Source organism: Kogia breviceps, chromosome 1 (genome assembly GCF_026419965.1).
Source record: "Kogia breviceps isolate mKogBre1 chromosome 1, mKogBre1 haplotype 1, whole genome shotgun sequence".
In the NCBI taxonomy this organism is placed as follows: domain Eukaryota; kingdom Metazoa; phylum Chordata; class Mammalia; order Artiodactyla; family Physeteridae; genus Kogia; species Kogia breviceps.
The window spans coordinates 164,200,087-164,221,360 of record NC_081310.1 but is presented as its reverse complement, the minus strand read 5'-3'; the positions used below and the strand labels follow the sequence as shown (position 1 = coordinate 164,221,360).

The following is a 21,274-nucleotide window of genomic DNA, read 5'->3' as shown; positions in this document are numbered from 1 at the left end:
ATCTGCCTGCCAATGCAGAGGACATGGGTTTGAGCCCTGGTCCAGGAAGATCCCACAAGTCCTGGAGCAACTAAGCCTGTGTGCCACAACTACAGAATCCTGCACACCACAACTACTGAAGCCTGCACGCCCTAGAGCCTGTGCTCAACAAGAGAAGCCACGGCAATGAGAAACCCGCACACCACAATGAAGAGTAGACCCCACTTGCTCAAACTAGAGAAAGCCCATGCGCAGCAATGAAGACCCAACGCAGCCGAAAATAAATACATTTTTTTAAAAAAGAGTGTTCCATTCCATCCTATCCCTGCCTCACGCCACAATGACTTGTTCAGAAATGGGAATAATACCCAAACTGACCCAATGAGAGTCAAATCTAGGACTCTTACTAGAAATATTGTAAACAGAGATTCTCTCTTTCCACTGGGACTAAGTTGTGAACATGTGATTCTAGGATTCCCAGCAGCTAATATTGCTACGCTCGTAGGGAAAGTCTGCCTGAGGATGAAGCCAACACAGAGAAAAACTGAGCCAAAAGACAGAGCATGAGGAGAATCCTGATGATCTTGTTTGGGCCCTGGATCTAGCCATGACTAAACGAGTAAAGCTGGATTACTGTGTGAATTAATTGTGGTAATACATGTAAAAGGACTAAACTGTGCCTGGGACACCTTCGTAAGCACTCAGTAGATGATGGCCCTAAGCTTTTCCAGCACACAAAGTTTTGCTGTACTCTGAACCCTAAGGCAACAACTGTCCACATTACTCATTTGTCACTCAATAATATGTAGTTTTATATTACTATTAAAACATCATCATGATACTTTAACTCCCTTTGCAACTAAACTACAAGTTATTTTCTATTTCTTCATTTTTAGTAATAACTGTCACTTACTGATACCATATGTCAAGATACACACACACACCTTTCTCTACCATAAATGTGTGTGTGTGTATCACTTAGTCCTCATAGCATTTCAACAAGGTTTTATCCACAGTTTTATGGAGGAAGAGACAGGCTCAGAGAGTTAAGTAACTCACTCAAGGTCACATAGCTAATAAATGGTTAATAGCATTTAAGCCCACAGTTTTATTCATTAAGCTATACTGCCTCACAGCGCTTAATACTATTCTTAGGCACACAGAAGTTCACTAACACTTTGGTGTTAATATGAGAAATAATTTTGCTTTTCCCTTGCATGTGATTCATTTTACTCTATTATCCACTTTTTCACTCCTCAACCCCATGTTATTTGGCTCATTTTCTAATACTCCACTAAATTTGCTTTGATAAAGGTTCCCAATATTCTTTTAGTTGCTAGATCCTATACTTCTCATGCTTCTCACTCATGTGTATAATCTCATCCTTAGCATCTACCATCACCTACAACACTTTGGCCTCCCAAATGCTTTCTGTACTGTGAGTTCCAAATCCAGATAACCAGCTGCCTGCCTCTCAGACAACTGCATTTGGGTTCTCACAGGAACCTCAAAACTCATTGGTTCCAACCCTGAACTCCCCTCATGTACTTCCCATTTTGGTGAATTACACATCCCTTAGTCACTAATATCAGAAATCTAGGAATAATCTTTGGCTTCTCCCACACCTGCCAGATCTGGTCAGGCACCAAGTCCTCAGCATTTCTATTAACTCTCCCTCCTTTTGTGCCATTGCTCTGGTTCAGGCCTTCACCATCTTTTAACCTGATGACCACAAAGAAGCAATCGGTCACCTGCAACATGCAGGCTGGTCTTCCTGCCAAGGGTCTTGCTCTGCCTTCAACTTATTCTCAGACTGCTGCCGTTGGTTTTCAGTTCAACAAATATTCCATGGGCACCACTATGTACTCTCAGGCACCATAAAACCTGCTGGAGCTATCAGGGAAAATAAGCCATCACCCTTACTCTCAACAAGCTCAAAATTCAGTGAGTGTGACTTTCAGTAAATGTTACACTAGGGATCAGGATAGATGCTGTAGGGGTGGGGATAAAAAGTCCCTAAACCAGTCTAGGGAATCAGGGAAAATTTTCCAGTAAGTTGTATCTAAACTGAGTCTTAAAGGATGAGCCGGAGTCAACAATTTTGGAGGACGGAGAAAGAACACAGAAGAGAGAAGTTTCAGCTTGGTGCCATTAGTGGGAACAGCAAGTAATTCCATATGGCAGGACTGTCAAGTTTGAGGGCGTAAAAGCAGACATGTCAGAGATTATTGCAAAAGAAAAGACGTCTCAGCTCACTGATGCACTTGGAGGTATTAGGCAGATTTACCGTTCAATTTCCTTTTCATTCCCCTCTTTCCGAAATCGCTCAATATATTCTTTGCTATGTTGTTCTTGTGTATGACACTGCTCTTCAAATATTTTAATTGTTTCATTAAAAGCTTCAATTGCAGTCCTCTTCATCTGTATTTCCTATAAAAAAAGAAAACACACACACTTCATTATCTTTGTATTTTTTGTAACCTTAGGCTTAAAACAAATCTTACAATTCTTGTTACGATTCCATATAATATCAAATTAAGAGGACCAAAACAAACCCTTCTACCCGTATTACTTGTATATAAAATACATCATTCAAACCCTAAAATAAAAGAAAAATAACTATTACCTGAAATATAGCTGAGAAACACAAAAAGCCCTCTGAGTTGCTAAGAGAGATTAACCTTGAACGTCTTGAAGACAAGGATAAAGTTCTGTCTTTGTAACTAATGTAGTGCTGACCCCCAAAAGGTGCTGAACGAGTGAAGAGACAGAGCAGAGGAGTTCAGCACCAACATGCAAAGCCTTATTTCCAAAAGAGCCCTATAGAGTCTACTTACACTTACTTTCATTTCTAAAGCATGGCGTTTTCTAAACAGATTCATTAGTAGATTAATCTGATTAGAAGCAGAAAATGAGAAGGGGAAGAACAGCTGCTAAACTGAGATGCAGAATAAGATGAAAAACTAAAAACTCCACAAAACAGAAGCCCAGGAGGCTAAGCCGTTCACACTAGGGTAAGTGGTCCTCCGCATTCCAATGAGCTCTGAATGTATTTGTACACTTTAGCTTCTGAATCATGATTCTCCTAAAATCTTCAAAGAGGGTTAAATTTGTTCAATTTACTTTAGAAAATCAAGAAATATGTGTAAAGGTCTAGAAAGATTGCAATCCTGAATGTTTACAATTTTAAAAGCTTTGGTACTTATGGGATAATTCAACTATTTAGCACTGATTAATTTCAACAAATGATTATTGAGAATCCACTGTTTAGAAAGCACCACCTGGTGTTAAAGAGATTCATAAAACATGGGGCCTGCCCTCCAGGATTCAAAATATACAGGCAAAATAGATTTCTGAACTTTTATAAGGTTTTGTTTCGTGTCATGATAGAGGCAATAAAGTGGGGCAATAAAGTTACTTACTGCTTTACAGAGACTTCATGGACAAGGCAACATCTGAGCTAGGTTTTAACTGAGAAGAAAATTCAGCATTGCACATAGAAGGCATGGCATGACATATACATGAAATTTAATAGTGGATGTTAGGGATCAGCAATTGCTCAGTAGGGCTGGAACATAAGGGGATTTGCAGATATGGGACACTAGAACCTTGTGATGTTTCATACAGCTGAGGTTATATCATACATATCTCAAGTAGTATTATAAACTTACAGTAATGCCCATATCTAAATATCTAGCTATAAATTCTACAACTCTCAAATTATAGTCTTGGCTCCCTTGCAAGTTTAGACATTACCTATTAAAAGTTCTGGCCCTGTATCTTCAAAGGAAACACCAAAAATTTGACTTTACTGACACTGTTGTGTGTGTTGGTAGGTAGGGCAGCAAAGGAAAAAGTATTTGGTGCCGCTGCCAAAGCAGCAGCTCCCCCACAAACAACGCCATTATACCTACCACCGAAACTGTAACCCTACCTTTATTTATACCTGCTCTCCTTTCTCTTCTCTTTTACCTACATGTGCTCTGGGTCTCACCTCCTTTTCCTTTCTCAGGCACTCCATCTCATCACATCAACTAGCCCCTCTTGCAGCATTCACTCTCCCAGTTTAAGGTTCCTTCTCATCGGCATACACACAAGTTCTAGTAACACCACTTTGAAAAAAAAAAAAAAGAGTTCCTTAACCTTAATTTCTCTTCCAGTCACAGTTAAGCTTCTCAAAAAAGTTGTTTATATGGGTTCTCTCTTTCCTCATCTCTCATTCATACTGCAACTTGCCCTATTTTGGCTTCTGTACTCACCATTCCACAGACTGCTCTTTCCAAGGTCACCAATGATCTCATTGCTGAATTCCTGTCTCTAATCCCAAACCATCGCTAAATCCTATCACTTTGCCTCCTAATTATATGTAATCCAGATGCCAAATATCCCCACATACAGCCTATTATCACCCTGTGCCAACTCTGATTCAGGATACACCGTCTCTTCCCATTCTCTGGGAAGAATTCGATTACTTTAAAGCAATCTAGATTTTATCTAAGATTTCACAGAAAAAAACAGAGAAGGTCTATAACACTTAGAAACACTATAACACAAACAGAGGTCAATTCTTTAATCTCCTTTTAACTCATTGTCCCAGCACATCTCCTAAACTGCTAATCACTGGATCCCTTTGGATCCCTCCCTCTCTTCCCCTACCACCCAAAGCGTTAAGCCTCCAAGGCTCTTCTCCGCTCAGCCCCATCTCAGGTCTTGCTCTCAATTCTCACACAGAGGAATTAGCCCTCTTCTAGCTTTGACCTCGTGGCTTTTTTGGTTGCTTCCATCCACCCCCATTCCCAGCTCCCCAACCAGGGATTCCAATTCCAGAACCCAGTCTCTTATCAGCTGCTCATAACTCATATTCTGCTGTTAAAGCCCCCATATTACTGGGCATGTGTGCAGCACATGGAGCTTTCTCTGCTTTCTCCAGTCATGACAAGAGGGCAGAAATGCAGCTCTAAGCAAACCAAAGCCATATGCAATAGTGGCCTTTTTTTTTTTTTGCGGTACGCGGGTATCTCACTGCTGTGGCCTCTCCCATTGCGGAGCACAGGCTCCGGACGCGCAGGCTCAGCAGCCATGGCTCACGGGCCCAGCCACTCTGCGGCATGTGGGATCCCCCCAGACCAGGGCACGAACCTGTGTCCCCTGCATCGGCAGGCGGACCCTCAACCACTGCGCCACCAGGGAAGCCCAATAGTGGCCATTTTTTCTAACCCATTCACAGGAGGGTTAGCTCTCCCCAAGATTCCAATCCATAACATGAGTCTGACTTCACACCCTTGACCCTTGTGGAGTGCTTTGGTTCATTATCTTGCATAAATTCATTCAACAAATAACTGAACACTAACTATATGCCAGGCATTATTTGAAGCATTTGGGATATGTAAGTAAACAAACTTAAAGATTTCTGCCCTCCTGGAACTTATAATTTAGGGGGTTATACAGACAATAAATAATAGAACAAGTAAATAAATTACATAGTTTGTTAGAAGGTAAGAAGTATTACGTAAAAAGAAAAATAGAGTGGGAAAGGAGAAGTGAAATGTGAGCTGGAATTTCAAATAAAGTTGTCAAGTGAGCCTCGCTGAGATGACAACATTTGAGCAAAACCTTGAAGGAAATGAGGTGGTTGGCCAGGTGCCTATCTTGGGGGAAAGTGTTTCAGGCAAGGAAATGGCTGGTGCAAAGACTCAAAGATAGGCAGCAGGTCTAGTATATTCGCGGAGCCACAAGGAGGCTAGTGTGGCTGGAATACAGTGGGGAAGAGAGTTACAAGAAATGAGGTCAGAGAGGAAGAGGGACACAGATCATACTGGCATTGTAGAGAGAACTCTGGCTTTCACTCTATGTAAAACGTGGAACCAGAGGTGGGTCTCAAACAAAGGAGTGCTATAATCTTACCTATGTTTTACAAGTATCACCTAGCTGCTATGTTGAGAACTGACCAGGGCAAGGGGAATATAGATAAGGGGAAGAAGACCAGTTGGGAGGTTTCTGTGATAAATGACTGACAGAGGCTTAGATCAAGGTATTAGCAATGGATGTGGTGAGGAGTAGGATTCTGGGTATATTCTAAAGGTAAAGTCAACAGGAATGCCTGATGGACTGGAGGCAACATCTAAAAGAAAGAGACTTCAGGGCTTTTGACCTGAGTAAGAAGAATATTATAACTCTCAACAGAGATGGGGAAAAGCAAAGGGTAGAACAGCCTTGACGTGGAATATCAGAGTTCAATTTTGGATATGTTAAGCTTGAGATATCTACTTAAACATCCAAGTGGGGCTGTTGAATAGGCAGTTGAATATATGAGTCTAGAGTTAAAAGAAGTCAGAAGAACCAGAGATAGAAGTTTGGGAGTTACTGACATACAGGTGGTATGTAATGGCATGAGACTGAGATCACACCAGAAAGGGAATGACTATCTAGAAAGGAGAACAGAACCATGGTCAAAGAGGAGAAATCGGCAAAGAAGACTGAGAAGAAACTACCAGGGAGGTCAAGCTCTCAGCTGTCTCTGCTTATTTCCAGATCCAAAAGTTCCATTTATGATTATTTATTATGGGTTCCTCTTCCACCTCTGATGTATAGAAATATTCACATTGTTTTTGCATATAGCCATGGGCTTTTAATGTTTATCATTTTTGAGCATGAGATATAACATAACAGTAAAGTACATAAAAAATACACAGCTTAACAAGTTATAAAATGAACATCCACTACCAGCACCCCAGAAATTCCCTGTGTATGCTTTCTGGATCACAACTCCCTGCCTTTTCCCACTCCACCTTCCCTGCCTTGGTGATAACATTGTCCTGCCCTTTATGATGATCACTTCCTTGTTATTCTTTATGGTTTTACCACTTTATGCTCACAGTCAAAATTAAAAAGTTAACATTTGCTTTGTTTTGTACCTTACAGAATACACTCATATTATATATATATTCTTTTGAATCTTATACTGTGTTTTTGTGAGATTAAACACTGTGTTATACGTTGCCCCTTAAATAAATATACACACACAATTACAGTAACCCATCACTGTTTTATTTGATGCAGAGGAAAGGGATTAAAGTATGCTATTTTGACTAATGCACATTATATTTAACAAATATTGTCAGGGTACTTTGAACTTTTACAAAATAGGGCCTCATCTCTCCCTCAGTATTTCTAGAGTCAAATATAGTTTCATACCTAGACTAGGTATTCAATAAATGTTTTTGGATGGTTGTGCTAACCTTTTATACCTGATTCTCCCTCTCTCTCTCGCTCTCTCTCACAAACACATACTCACACTCAAATATAGCTGTAGTTGCCAGTATCTGCATCTTATAGATGGGAACTTGAAGCATGGACAAGTGATATCTCTCACGGGACATCACTAGTTTTTAACATAACCAGGATTAGAAAATAAACCTCCTAAATTCCAATTCAGTTCATTTTATATTTTTTAAAAAGGTAATACATGCACAGAGAAAAAAATAAATCAAACAATACAAAAGAATAGTAAAGATTAAGTTCCCTACTCCTGCACCCTCACTGCCTTAATTATCTTCCCCAGAGTATATCAGTTTTTGACCAGAGATATTCTGAGTACATATAAATATATAACACCTTCCAAATTCTTTTTTTAACCATAAATGACAGTATACCACATATATTTTTCTCTTTTAAAATAATGAATTAATTTATTTATTTGGCTGCATCGGGTCTTAGTTGCCAGTGGAATCTTTACTGCAGCATGTGGGATCTTCCATTGCAGCGCACAGGCTTCTCTCTACCACATGTATTTTTCTGTACCTCACATTTTTTTTTTTTTTTTTTACTTAATATGTCTTAGAAACCACTCAAAATCAGTAAATGTAGACTGCCTTATTCTTTTTGATGGTTATAGAATAATTTCATTTCATTTTTGGTTTTTGTTTTGTTTTAACATCTTTATTGGAGTATAATTGCTTTACAATGGTGTGTTAGTTTCTGATTTATAACAAAGTGAATCAGTTATACATATACATATGTCCCCATATCTCTTCCCTCTTGCATCTCCCTCCCTCCCACCCCTGTAGGTGGTCACAAAGCACTGAGTGCTATGTGGCTGCTTCCCACTAGCTATCTATTTTACATTTGGTAGTGTTCATTTTGTTTTAAAAAGAAGAAATGCCATTTTTGTTATAGAATACTACATGCATATTATTATTTTTATTATTTCCTTCTTTTTATTTTAACTGTATTTTCCCCAAAGCTCTCTAATTCTATCCTCAAAACATCCCAGCATATTTTTATAAAGTCTTCTCCCTTCAGGTGAGTAGCTACACCCAAAGCTGAAATCATGTATGCACAATTCTAAATGCTGTCTCCTTTACCTGAAACTACATCATTACCATTTCTCAGGTCATCAGGAATTCCTAAGAAGCACTTAATAACAGCAGTTGCCTCTGGGGAATGGGGACTTTTACTTCGTGTGATATAATTCATAGAATTCAGCAACATTTATATTGAATTTAACAAATTTATATAACTTTTTCACTTTTTAAAAATCAAGAAGTTTAAAAATAATTTCTGAAAACTATTCTAATAGCTGTATAACCTTCTATTATATGTATGATAATTTCACCATCCCCTAATGTTGACCACATATGTTGATTCCTCAGTAACTTTTTCCCCATTCTAACTCAAACACTAGCCTCATCACAGATAATGCACCTAGAAGAGGTAAAGGAATACAGAAAAGCTGAAATCTGCAGTGTAAAAAAAGCATACACACACAGGCACACCACAGACACAAGTATCAGAAAGGGAAAAAAAAGTTATTAAAATCATTCTGAATAACTAATTAACTAATGAAACCTGAAAATAAAATGAAATCAAACATCTCACATAGAAAAATGGACCATTATGGCAATTCTGGCCACTGTAATCCCACACCTTTCCCCAATCAGCACTATATCTCATACCTAACCTATAATCCTCACAGGCCAATATCCCCTAATAAACTCCGCCAGTCCTGAGGTTCCTGGTGCAGTCTCTACCTTTACACTGCCCACCACAGACACTAGCTTAGAAATAAGATCAAGGGTTTTGGGGCTGAGAAATCAAGAACATTAATTCTAGGGTCTAAACAAGGTACCATGAAGCACAGTAATACAGGAATACCCTTCAGAGTTAACTATAGACTATAGATAAAGATATAAAAAAACAAGTATTTCACATTATAGTCAAACTGTCAAAACACAAAGAGAGAATTATGAAAGCAGCAAGAGAGAAGAACCTGTCATATACAAATGACCCCCAATAAAATTAACAGCTGATTTCTCATCTGAAACATAGAGGCCAGAAGGCAGGTAGCAGGAAGGCATATTTAAAGCCCTGAAAGAAAAAAAAACCTATCAACCAAAAATTCTATAACCAGCAGTACTGTTCTTCAAGAATGGAGGAGGAGAAATTAAGATATGCCCAGATAAACAAAAGTTGAAGGAGTTTGTTACCACTAGACCTGCCCTACAAGAAATGCTCAAGAGACTCCTTCAGGGTGAAATGAAAGGATACTAGACAGTAACTCAAAACTACATGAAGAGGAACTTCCCTGATGGTCCAGTGGCTAAGACTCTGAGTTCCCAGTGCAGGGAGCCTGGGTTTGATCCCTGGTCAGGGAACTAGATCCAATGTGCTACAACTAAGATCCCACATGCAGCAGCGAAGATCCCGCGTGCCGCAACTAAGACCTGGTGCAGCCAGATAAATATTTAAAAAAAAAAAAAAACTACATGAATAAATAAAGAATACTGGTAAAGGTAACTGGATAAGTAAATGTAAAAGCCTATATGATTTAAAGGACAAATGCATAAAACAATAATTATAAATCTATGCTAATTGGCAATGTATAAAAATGTAATCAGTGGCAGTAACAATATAAAGGGGGAGGAATAAAGACGTATAGGAGCACAGTGTTTATACCCTATTGAAAACTTATTCAATAATAAGTTGGTATTATTCAAAATAGTTTATTTGACATTAACAGATATTAATATGAAAAAGAAAATATATACATATGTATAACTCAATCACTTTGCTGTACACCAGAAACTAACACAACATTGTAAATCAAGGATACTTCAATTAAAAACAAAAAGATATTAAGACAGCTTAAACAACAAGGTCCTACTGTGTAGCACAGGGAACTATATTTAATATCTTAACCTATAATGGAAAAGAATCTGAAAAATAATTTATATATAAATATATATATTTAAGAATTTATATATGTAAATCAACTATATGTCAATAAAAAAATTTTAATTAAAAAAGATATTAAGACAACTAAAGATTGTCAGGTGAATTATAGAAAATTATAAAATTATAGAAAATCCTATATAATACTTATTGCATACTTATTGGCCTAAACAACAAAAATATACTAACCTGGGATGTTCTGGTATATTCTTCATATAGCCTGTCATACTCTTTACTCTTTTCCTGATACTGAGAGTGATACTCTTGCAGTTTTTTACCTACTGCATCTATGTTATCTTCTTTTACCAACTGATCCTATACAGGTAAACAAAAGAAATAAATAGGAAACATAAGCAGAAGTATTTTTATATAAAGTTAATAAACACATGCAACAAGCTATTAAGGAATAGTAGCCACAAAATAAGTCCTAAATATATCTTAAATCTTAAGTAGGAAATCTTAAACGTCTAAATTTCATTTTTTTTCTAACTGATAAGCCTGGTAAGTTAGAATCAAATGATGTTAAATAATGACTTGCCGATTAGCTATCAAGAGCTTGTGTAATCATGGGACTTCCCTGGCGGTCCAGTGGTTAAGACTTCACACTTCCACTGAAGGGGGCACAGGTTTGATCCCTGGTGGGGGAACTAAGATCCTGCATGCTGCATGGCACAGCCAAAAAAAAAATTGTGTAATCATACCTGTTGGTATCTGGACACTGGGTACATCAGCTTCACATCAAGTTTGGGATTGTACTGAGCAAGAGATTCATGATGATAGTGGCTAATGAGCTCCACCACAGAATTAAATGTCAGAGGATCAGAAAAGCCATATTTACCATCTCGATGATAGATCTTTATTAGCTTATTATTGCCTCCCTTCCTGTGAACAACAAGACAACAACTGTATTTTTTCCCAAAAAATTCTATTGAAGTACTACTTTCACATGGAGATATGAAAGCTTGGTGTCACATTATAAACAAGTTTTTACTATGTTAATGAAACTGGAATGGGTAAAAAGGCACGTTATGTGTGTAGAAGTATAAATAATATCATATTTTTTTTACAACTGTTTCTTTTGTCTGTAAAATATCTTGGTTACTAAAGGTCAGCATACTTACACAGCTTCCAGTATCAACAAATTTAGCAAAAATAATCACACACACAAAAACACAAGTAAATTGTATCTTTTGTTTATTTTCTGAATGAATTTTTAAATTTAAATTCTGCATCAGGAAGAACAGGGACAATCTCTTTGGGATCTAAAGATACGTGGTTGTGTGTTCTGTGGAGGGAAGCAGAAGCAATCTCTACATGAAGGGGGATGATAACCATTTGTCACACATACACCAACGCAGCACTCAAGGTTTTATTGTTAATGCACAAACATAATTAAGCTCCTTGAATGATTTATAACTGAGTAATTAATCTAGTACCTTACATTATTTTTTCTTTTATATTTGCTTATAATTCTTGGAAATGACTATTTATTTAGGCTATCACAATATGTAAATGATTCAACTGTCATTCAACTGTTTTACAAAGTACAGCTTTTGAAGAGTCATTTATATTAGATGGATGTAATCTGATGCTTGAATAGTTTAGACCACTTTTGCTTACTGAGTCATATCCAATGGTCCCTTAAAAGATAATTTATAATCAAAGCTTAAAATGGCAATGTTTTACAAGTCCCATAAGGTATAATCTAAAACCAGAGCAGATTTATTCATTATATCATAGCAAAATACTGCACCATTCCCACTCAACTGTTCTTATAGCAGAATGCAGACTTAATGAAGAAAAAATATGCTTCTGTATCTCTTTATGCCATGCCATTACACATGATAAATGAACCACTGGGATTTGTGAAAGGTCAAACACAATTGGTTTGAATCTGTGGATTGATTTAAATTTAATGCTCAGGTCAGTATTTAGATGGATGAAGAACTATTCCTGTAAAATGTACATTAGAAGGACCACCTAATCATACTCAGTTTCTATAGGTGTATATACCCACACATATACCCACAATAAATGCAAGCTGGTGTTTCTGCTAGAGAAAAGCTAAAAAGCACTCATTCATTCAAAAAAACTTATTGAACATCTACTATGTGCCAGGAACTGTATGAGGCACAGTGGACATAATGATAAGCAGGCCAGATATAGTACATGCTCTCACAGAACTTCCAGTTTAGGAGCATGAGGAATGTATCTCCATCTTTATAAAGAGGATAAAGAATTTTTCATTAAGATAGAACATATAAAATAAACAACTAGATCTATCAACTGGTATTAAGTCCTTTGGAAAAAAATAAAGCAGAGTAAAGGGAAGAGATCATTCTGGGGGTGAAGAGATTGCTATTTTATACATGTTACACAACGAAAACCACTCTGTTCAGGTGAGATTTAGCAGAGTCCTAAATGAAGTGAGGGAGCTAGCACAGCAGATATCTGGGGGAGTTTTCCAGACAGAGGGAATGGCAAGGGCAAAGCCCCTACGGTAGAAGCAAGCTTGGCATGTTCCAGGCACGGCACTGAGGCCAGTGATGCTGGGGCTGAATGAGCAAAAAGGAGAGTAGTGGGAGACAAAGTAAAAGATATAAAAGGAGCTTAGATCATTTAATAGCCTATGGGTTATCGTAATCGCTTTGGATTTTGCTGAGTAAGATAAGGGAACACAAGAGGGTCTGAGCAGAACGATATCATCTATTTCATGTTTTAAAAGGCTCATTCTAGCTGCTAGGTTGAGATGAAACCATTCAAAGTGGGAAGGGGTAGAGTGGAAAGATAATCTAGGCAAGACATGATGGTGTCCTGGACAAGGGTAGTAGCAGTGGAGACACTGAGAAATGGTGGGATTCTGAATATATGTTGAAGAGAGCTGACAGGATATGCTGTGGCCTGGATATGGATATGAGAGAAAGAGACAAGGTAAAGATGATTTCAAGGTTTTCATCTTAAGTAGTCAGAACAGAATTGTCACTTATTGGAGTGAAGAAGGATATATAAAAGGAACATGTTTAAAGAGGAAAAAACATTTTGGTTTTAGACATGTTACATTTGAGATGTCTAGTGAACATCCAAGAGCAGAGGATCCTGCAGACTATGTGAAGAATCTAAAGTTCAGGAGAAAGTTCTGGGCTAGATGTATAAAATCAGGAATTGTCAGCCTATACATGCTATTTGAAGATGAACATAGTTGAGTAAGAGAAAAGGTGCAAGGTCTAAGTCCTGGGGTACACCAATGTTCAGTGGTCAGGGAAATGACAAAGGAAACCAAGAGAGAGGAATTAATGAAGTAAATGGTATCCAAAAAAACAATTAAAAAAAAAAGCATTTCAACAAAGAGGAAATAATCAACTGGGTAAATGATCCTGGGGCTTGGCAAAGTAGAGAATCACTAAGTGATCTTGACAAAATGGTTTCAGTGGAATGGTAAGGATGGAAGCCTGACTGGAATGGATTAAAGAGAATGAAAGAAGAGACAGAAGAAATGCCTATAGAGAACTGTCTTGAGGAATACTGCTGTAAATGGGAGCAGAGAAATAGGGAAATAGCTGGAAAGAGAAAGAGAGTCAAGGGAGTATTCTTTATTTACTATTCCTAAGTGAGAGGCAGTATAGCATATTTATATACTGATGGGAACGGCTCAGTAGAGAGACAAAAACTGTTGATACAAAAGAAAGGACAAGATAATTCCTAGGGTGATGTCCTTGAGTAGGTTAGAGGGATGGGATGGGATCCAGTCCACAACAGGATCTTGGACAAGGACATGAATGGAACAGGAAAAAGGAAGAGTATTCACATTCATGTTGACAGCTATAGCAACAGGAGCATGATGGAATTATGTCTTCTAACTGCTTCCATGTCCTCAGAGAAACAGGAAGCAGCTTGTTAAAAGGGAAAGAGGTGGGTTGTTGATCTGAAGAGAAAAAAAAGAATACGTGAAATTATCATCTAGGAAAAGAGAGAGAGCAAATGGATTGCAGAAATGCAAATTCAGCTGGGCAGTACTAAATGCCCACTTAAGATTAGCAGTCACAAAGTTAATGTGAGACCAATCAGCATGATGTATTTTTCTCCAGGTATAAGCAAAAAATAGATGGAGAGTTGAATTTAACAAGTGTTGGAATATAGTTAGACGACTACTATGAAGGGAGAGAGGAGCAAGTTTGGAGAGACGATATCACAAGGGTAATTTTAATAGTGGACCGTGGACTCTAAACAGAGAAGGAGGGAAGTAAAGACATGAAGGAATTGTGGAATGGTGGATTTTTAATTATGCCTCTCCCTCACTGTAATCTTCTTGAACAGAAGAATCATGCTATTCCTTCTTATATCCTAGCACCTGGCCCAATGCCTGGCATATATCAGATTCCTAAAGATTTGTTAACTATCCAGATTTTCTACAATAAATACTATTTGCTGATTTTTTAAATGGTTACTGAATTGAAAAACCTCTACTTTCTCATCACCTACTCTCTGCAGTCTGACTTTACTCTCATTCCTCTCATTTGAGGGTCACCAATGACTTCTACCAAATTCAGACTCTGCTCACTTCCTCTATCCCAGGCTCAGATTCTTTACAGTGACTGAAATTTCCCTACTCCCCTTCTTTCCCTCCATCCCCACTTCCTTCTTAATATTTCATACTCCCATGACCTCTAGGACATTACTCTTTTCTCTCAACCTCTTAAACTGCTCTTTCTCTGCCTCCATCCTGCTGCTAAACACAGTTATTCCCTAAAAAAATTTGCCTTCAGCCTCTACCCATTTTTTCCATAATAAACTCTTTCTTTAAAATTCCAATTATTCTATATAGATGGTACCTGAATCTTCTTCTGGCCCGACACTGTCTCCTAAGCATTAAACCTAAATTTCTAGCCATATTCTAGATATATTTTTACCTGGAAGTTCTAAAGCAGCTAAAAATCAACTGCTCCTGGCTCTATTTCTATAAATGGCAAATTCATTCTAAGCCCTGCAGGGTCAAACCACAGTCACTTTTAACTCCTCCTCAACCTCATAACTTTTCTATTATCAAATTCTTTTAGCTCTTAGCTCCACATTGCCTCTTACTTTGATTCCTCAACTCCATTCCTAGAGCCACCATCCTAGGTAATAGTTTATTTAATCTTTCAATCATGTCATTTTCCTGCTTAAAACCTTTTATTAATTTTTTTTGCACTTAGAAATAAAGTTCAAATTCCCTACCATGGCTCATCAGGCTCTCTGCATTGGGCTCTTTCTCACTTTCAACTTCATCTCCTACCACTCTGTGGTTCACACTGGAAGCCAGGCACAGCAGTCTCTGCATTCATTGGATCCACCAAATATTTCCAAAATCAGTGTCTTTGCATTTTCTGTTCCCTCTCCCTGGAACATTTTTCTGGCTGGCTCTTTCTAATCCTTCAGTTTTCCAAAGTCATATCCTCAGAGAGGCCCTCCTGAAAACTATGTGAAATTCCCTTTCCTCATATTCTGTTATCAGATAACCTTATATATTCCCTATATAGCACTTCATACACTGTGAAATTATCTTGTCTTTTTTTTTTTAATTGAACTAAGTTGATTTACAATATTGTGTTAGTTCCAGGTGTACAACAAAGTGATTCAGTCTCATTTCTTTTTTGGCTGTGCCTTGCAGCTTGTGGGATCTTAGTTCCCCAACCAGGGATTGAACCCAGGGCCATGCCAAGTCCTAACCACTGGACTGCCAGGGAACTCCCTCATTTCTTTTTTATGTGTTTATTTTGTCTCCTTTTCCCCCCACTAATACCCCTTCCCAAATATAAACACTATAGACAAGAGACCATGTCTGGCTTGTCCATCATTTTCTTTTCCTAGAACAATGTGGGCACTCAATAATATTAAATGATTAAAGAATAAATCTAATTCTGGATGATCATTCCCTCTCAATTAATAATAGCCTTCTAACTCTTTACTATTTTCTATCCTCTTTTATTTTTTCTATTCAAATATGGTCTGATCATATAACTTCCCTATTTAAAAAATGAAATGGTTCCCCCACCTCCCTATGATAATAAACACGAACTCCAAATTTTAGAATTCAAGGCCCTCTTCAACATGACCCTTTTTTCCAACCTTCTATCCCCTACTGCTTTTTCCTCTTTTCAAATGTTACCCTCTAGCCAAATGGGATTGCATCTCACAGAACAGGACTCTATAGTTCCTCACCTTCATATCTTTGTTCCTACTGTTACCTAATCCTGCAAACCTCCTCTCCCAACTTTCTACATATCCAAATCTGTTAGGAGGTAACTATGAAATATAAGCAAGAAGATGGTGGCTTAGATTTGGATGGTAGAGAAGTGTGAAGAGATTATGGATATAGATTTGGAGGTAGAGTTGGCAGGACTTGTTTAATGATGGATTGGATGTGAGGCTGAGGGAAAGGGAGGAAAAAAAGATTTGTGGCTCTAGTAACTGTAGAGATGGTGGTTCTGCTTCTGAAAAAAGGAAAGACTAGAGGAGATGCATTAGAGATCAAGAATTCTGCTTTGACTATATTAAAATTAGTATGTTCTCTAGTTACCTAAGTAGCAACTGGATATATGCATCTGGAATTCAGGAGGTCAGAGCTGGAGATAAGGTTTATGAATCATCACCACAAAGCTGTATATTAAAGCCATGGGAGAGGACAAGCTCACCTTGGGATAATCAATACAGAGGAGAAAAGGAGGCCCAATTCTGAGCCCTGGAACATTGAGCAAAGGAGTTAGGAAGAAAATTAGGAGAGAGTGATGTCACAACAGCCAAGACAATAAACTGTTTCTAAGAAGAAGTGTCTATGACTAATGCTGCTAAGAGGTCAGGTAAGGTAAGAGAGAAGTGGCCATTGGTTTAGCTGTCTGTGTAGAGTAGTAGAGACAGAAGCCTGACTGGAATGGGAAAAAATTATGTTGAATGAATCACTGTAGAACACTAATTATTCCTCAGCACAACTGAAGTCCTAAGGTATTAATGTCTTTACCAGAAACTGATATAAACCCCTAATTTCTAGCAGAAAATATGGGATTATTTTTCCTAAAGATACTAGGCTGGAAAGGCAGCAAAGAGACAGATAAGTCTGGATTTGAACTCATCCTCTGCCACTTACAAGCTAAGTTGTCTTTAGGACAAGCTTCTTAACCAAGTTAAGCTTCAGTTACTTCATCTATAAAATGGAAATATTAATAATACCTACCTCATAAGGTTGTTTTGATAAATAGATATTGAATGTAAAATGCTTAGTACAAGGAAGTTGTTATTGTCACTATTGTTATCATTATTCTTTTCTTTAGATATTCCTTTAAAAAAAAAAATCACAAGACTTTATTGCCCTTAGGCTATGTTAATTGTTAAAACTAAATGTGGAAATATCTAATACAGTATTCCTAACCTATTTAAATATACATCCCATCTGGGCTTCCCTGGTGGTGCAGTGGTTAAGAAGCCGCCTGCCAATGCAGGGGACACGGGTTCGAGCCCTGGTCCGGGAAGATCCCACATGCCACAGAGCAACAAAGCCCATGCGTCACAACTACTAAGACTGTGCTCTAGAGGCCGCAAGCCACCACTACTGAAGCCCGTGTGCCTAGAGCCCATGCTCCACAACAAGAGAAGCCACCGCAATGAGAAGCCTGCGCACCGCAACGAAGAACAGCCCCCACTTGCCACAACTAGAGAAAGTCCGTGCACAGCAACGAAGATCCAATGCAGCCAAAAATTACTTAAAAATATATCTATAAAAAAAGGTTTTTTATAAATATATATACACATCCCATCTTTGTAAATATAAAGAATGATACATCCACGTTATGAGATTCTAATACGCCCACATGGATGGCATGATATAGGTTGAGAATTGCTTTATCTTCTACATATCCTCATCAGCCTAAATTATGTTGAATTTTACTCTCTGAAGTCTGTATTGAGGAAAACAATAGTTATTGGAGGGGTGGATTCCCAGCACATCATTAATAACCTTAGGCTGTGCCCATGACTTCTCTCCTTCACTCATAAGGTCAACAGTATATTTCTTACTACATTACATTTAGGGATTTTAAGCCTTTTTGTCTTATTGCTACATAAAAATAAAAACTGTTGCCTTTTAAATATTACATTTAAATATTTAAATGTGTAGAAAAAGGACAGTTAGCCAAACTAAAAATTATATATTTAAATTAAATAAAAATATGAAAAATTTGTATGTAAAGATTTAAATAAAATATGGGAATCTTTGTATATCCAAAAATAAATAATCCTAGTAGAACCCTAGCCAAAATGCTGAAAAATACTCACCGCAAAGTCAAAGTGTAATCTCCCTGCATTTTTGTTGAGGCATCTCTGACCAAGAAGGTACCATCTGGCATGTCCCGTAATTTGTCATTTACCTCCTCCCTGAAGAATAGAATTATAGGAAAAATGAAAAAAATGTAAGTGTTGGTTGTTCATTTCACATATTATCACTAAGACTAGTTGGGAGGTAGGTACGTCTAAGGTTATAGAATCATGGGGGCTGCCAGAGGTCATTTAGTTCCTTCCCCTAGATATTTCTCACTGTTTTGATTTTTGGTGTTATGCAATCTAAGGAAGGGTATTTGATTTTTAAACTCTTCCAGGTTTCAACTGTCTGTAGGGAACAGTGTTTCCATTAAGCCTTTAGGGCTTCCTTAGGCAGGTATGAACTTGTAGAGTTTCAGAAAAAAACAACAGCTGTTTAGAAAGAAGATTAAGTTTAAGCAACAGTGGCAGCTGGGTCAGATCAGAGTGGGGATAATTTACTCAGTTCACAACCTTTAATATAATATTCTCCAATTTGAATTTATACTGATAACAAATTCCTTCTGCAGAGTTGGTTTAGGACTTTAAGGAACAACACTAGAAGACTCAAAGAAAATGGTAGGGCATAAAATAACCTTGAATTATCGAACCATATGGTCTTAAAATATAAATTAAGTAGTATTTAAATATAACAGATCCTTTTATTGTACACTGCTAAAATTTAAATTTTCTGATCAATTTGAATATGAAATATATTAAGTCTTCCTTAAAAAATTAAATAAGGAATTACCATATGACCCAGAAATTCCACTTCTGGGTATACACCCAAAGAACTGAAAGCAGAAACTTGAACAAACATTTATACACCAATGTTCATAGCAACATTATTCACAATAGCCCAAAGCTGTAAACAATCCAAATATTCACCAAAGCCAAAGGTCGAGATGAATGAATAAATAAAAATGTGGTATGTACATATAATGGAATAATATTCAGCCTTAAAAAGGAAATTCTGACGCATGCTACAACATGGATGACCCTTGAAGACATTATGCTAATAAGTGAAATAAGCCAAACACAAAAGGACAAATGTTATATGATTCCACTTATATGAGGTACCTAGAATAGTCAAATTCATAGAAAGAGAAGGCAGGATGGTGCTTGCCAGGGACTAGGGAGAACAGGAGGAAAGGGGAGTTAGTGTTTAATTGGTACAGAGCTTCACTTTGGGAAGATGAGAGTTCCAGAGATGGATGGTGGTGATGGTTGAACAATAATGTGAATGTACTTTATGCCACTGAACTGTATATTTAAAGATGGTTAAAATGATATGGAAAAAAAAAAGAAATGAGTGCTACTTTGTAATGGGAGAGAACAGACAAGAGAAAGAGAAGGACAAGCATATTGAGCAATATAGAAGCAACCTGGAATCTGACTTGGCAGAAATGGATAGGACTTTTTAAAAACAAGAAAATACAATGTTCAAATTTTAAAATATATATACGTATATATTTTTTCCTTCTGTAAGTTCAAAGCTTTCCAAAACCACATTTTACCCAAAAAGCAAATCTATCCTAGAGTCCTGTTTCTCAAAAGGAGGTGTGTGAAGGGTGCATGAAAATCACCTGGGGAGGTTATATAAATGCAGATTCCTGGACCCTACCCCATGATTCTTGTGCATGCAAAGATTGTGGAACCATTGCCTTAGAAACAGAAAAGGAAAATTAAGTACAGATAAATATCTTTTATCCTAAAACACATGCACCTATCCTAAATGTATAGGTTTCATTTATTCAGAAGTCTATCCTCAATACAGTATTAAAAGTAATAATCACAGCCATAACTGAAAGATTTTCTTATCACTTTTTTTGTGGGAAGAAAAGCTTTTAGAAAATTTGAAAGGTTCTCCTAAACAATTTTTTAAATGGTAATCTTTAAATGACAACTTGTGGGGCATTAAAAATGTTTTATTTTAACTCCTAATCTCAAAATTATTTTTTTAAACTTCATTCAATTATAGTACCCTTCTAGTTACCTTGAAATATCCCCCCAGTACCATTCTGCATCCTGAAGAGAAACAGAACCATCCTTCACTCCATTTGTAATGGCTGAAGTCATTGGCTTAGGTGGCTTTGGTGGAAGAGCTAGAAGAGAAATGAATATTATTATTTTGTAGGTGTAAATTATTATTTGTTTTCTAATTTCCTCAGTCAAACACAGCTCATTAACCAATGTACATTAAGATTCAAATAATTATAAATCAAATTAAGAGTTATTTTACGTTAAATGTTAAACATTAGCCAAAGAAAGAATCCTTTTAGAACTCTACCAATAATTGCCTGAAAAAATGAAATATTCGAGCTATTTGCGTTTTCTTCCTTCTTATAAAATACTAACTTTTCGTTGGATTCCTTTCTCCTAGACCAGGGGTGGGGAATAGAGACCGTCTGTGCCACCATTCTTTCAAGGTGGCATTGTGAATGAGCGGCACTCCTTTCCTCCATGCCAGGAATAGGTCTCAAAATCCACGTCATTTTTTCTTTATGCAGTTTTTTTTTTTTGCCCATCGCGTGGCCTGCGGGGATCTTAGTTCCCCAACCAGTGATTGAAACCGTGCCGCCTGCAGTGGAAGCATGGAGTCTTAACCACTGGACGGCCAAGGAAGTCCCCTCAAAATCTGTGTCATTCATACTTCCAGGCATCCATTACCAGTCTATCAGAGTGAGATTGAGTCCGTTTGTCATCCCTGCCTCAGGCAGAGGAGTGAATGAATTGCGTG

General features: G+C 37.5%; 1 protein-coding gene across 1 annotated transcript in view; it reads right to left on the bottom strand.

Annotated features, from left to right (window-relative positions):
* Positions 1 to 21,274, bottom strand: part of PIK3R3 (phosphoinositide-3-kinase regulatory subunit 3) — an 87,316-nt gene that overhangs the window by 15,204 nt on the left and 50,838 nt on the right. Inside the window, exons 2-6 of the mRNA XM_059042985.2 lie at positions 20,531 to 20,639; positions 18,514 to 18,612; positions 10,911 to 11,091; positions 10,399 to 10,524; positions 2,267 to 2,409 (exon numbers count right to left, since the gene is read on the bottom strand). Coding sequence (XP_058898968.1) covers positions 2,267 to 2,409; positions 10,399 to 10,524; positions 10,911 to 11,091; positions 18,514 to 18,612; positions 20,531 to 20,639 — 658 coding nt within the window. The remainder of the gene's footprint in view (positions 1 to 2,266; positions 2,410 to 10,398; positions 10,525 to 10,910; positions 11,092 to 18,513; positions 18,613 to 20,530; positions 20,640 to 21,274) is intronic.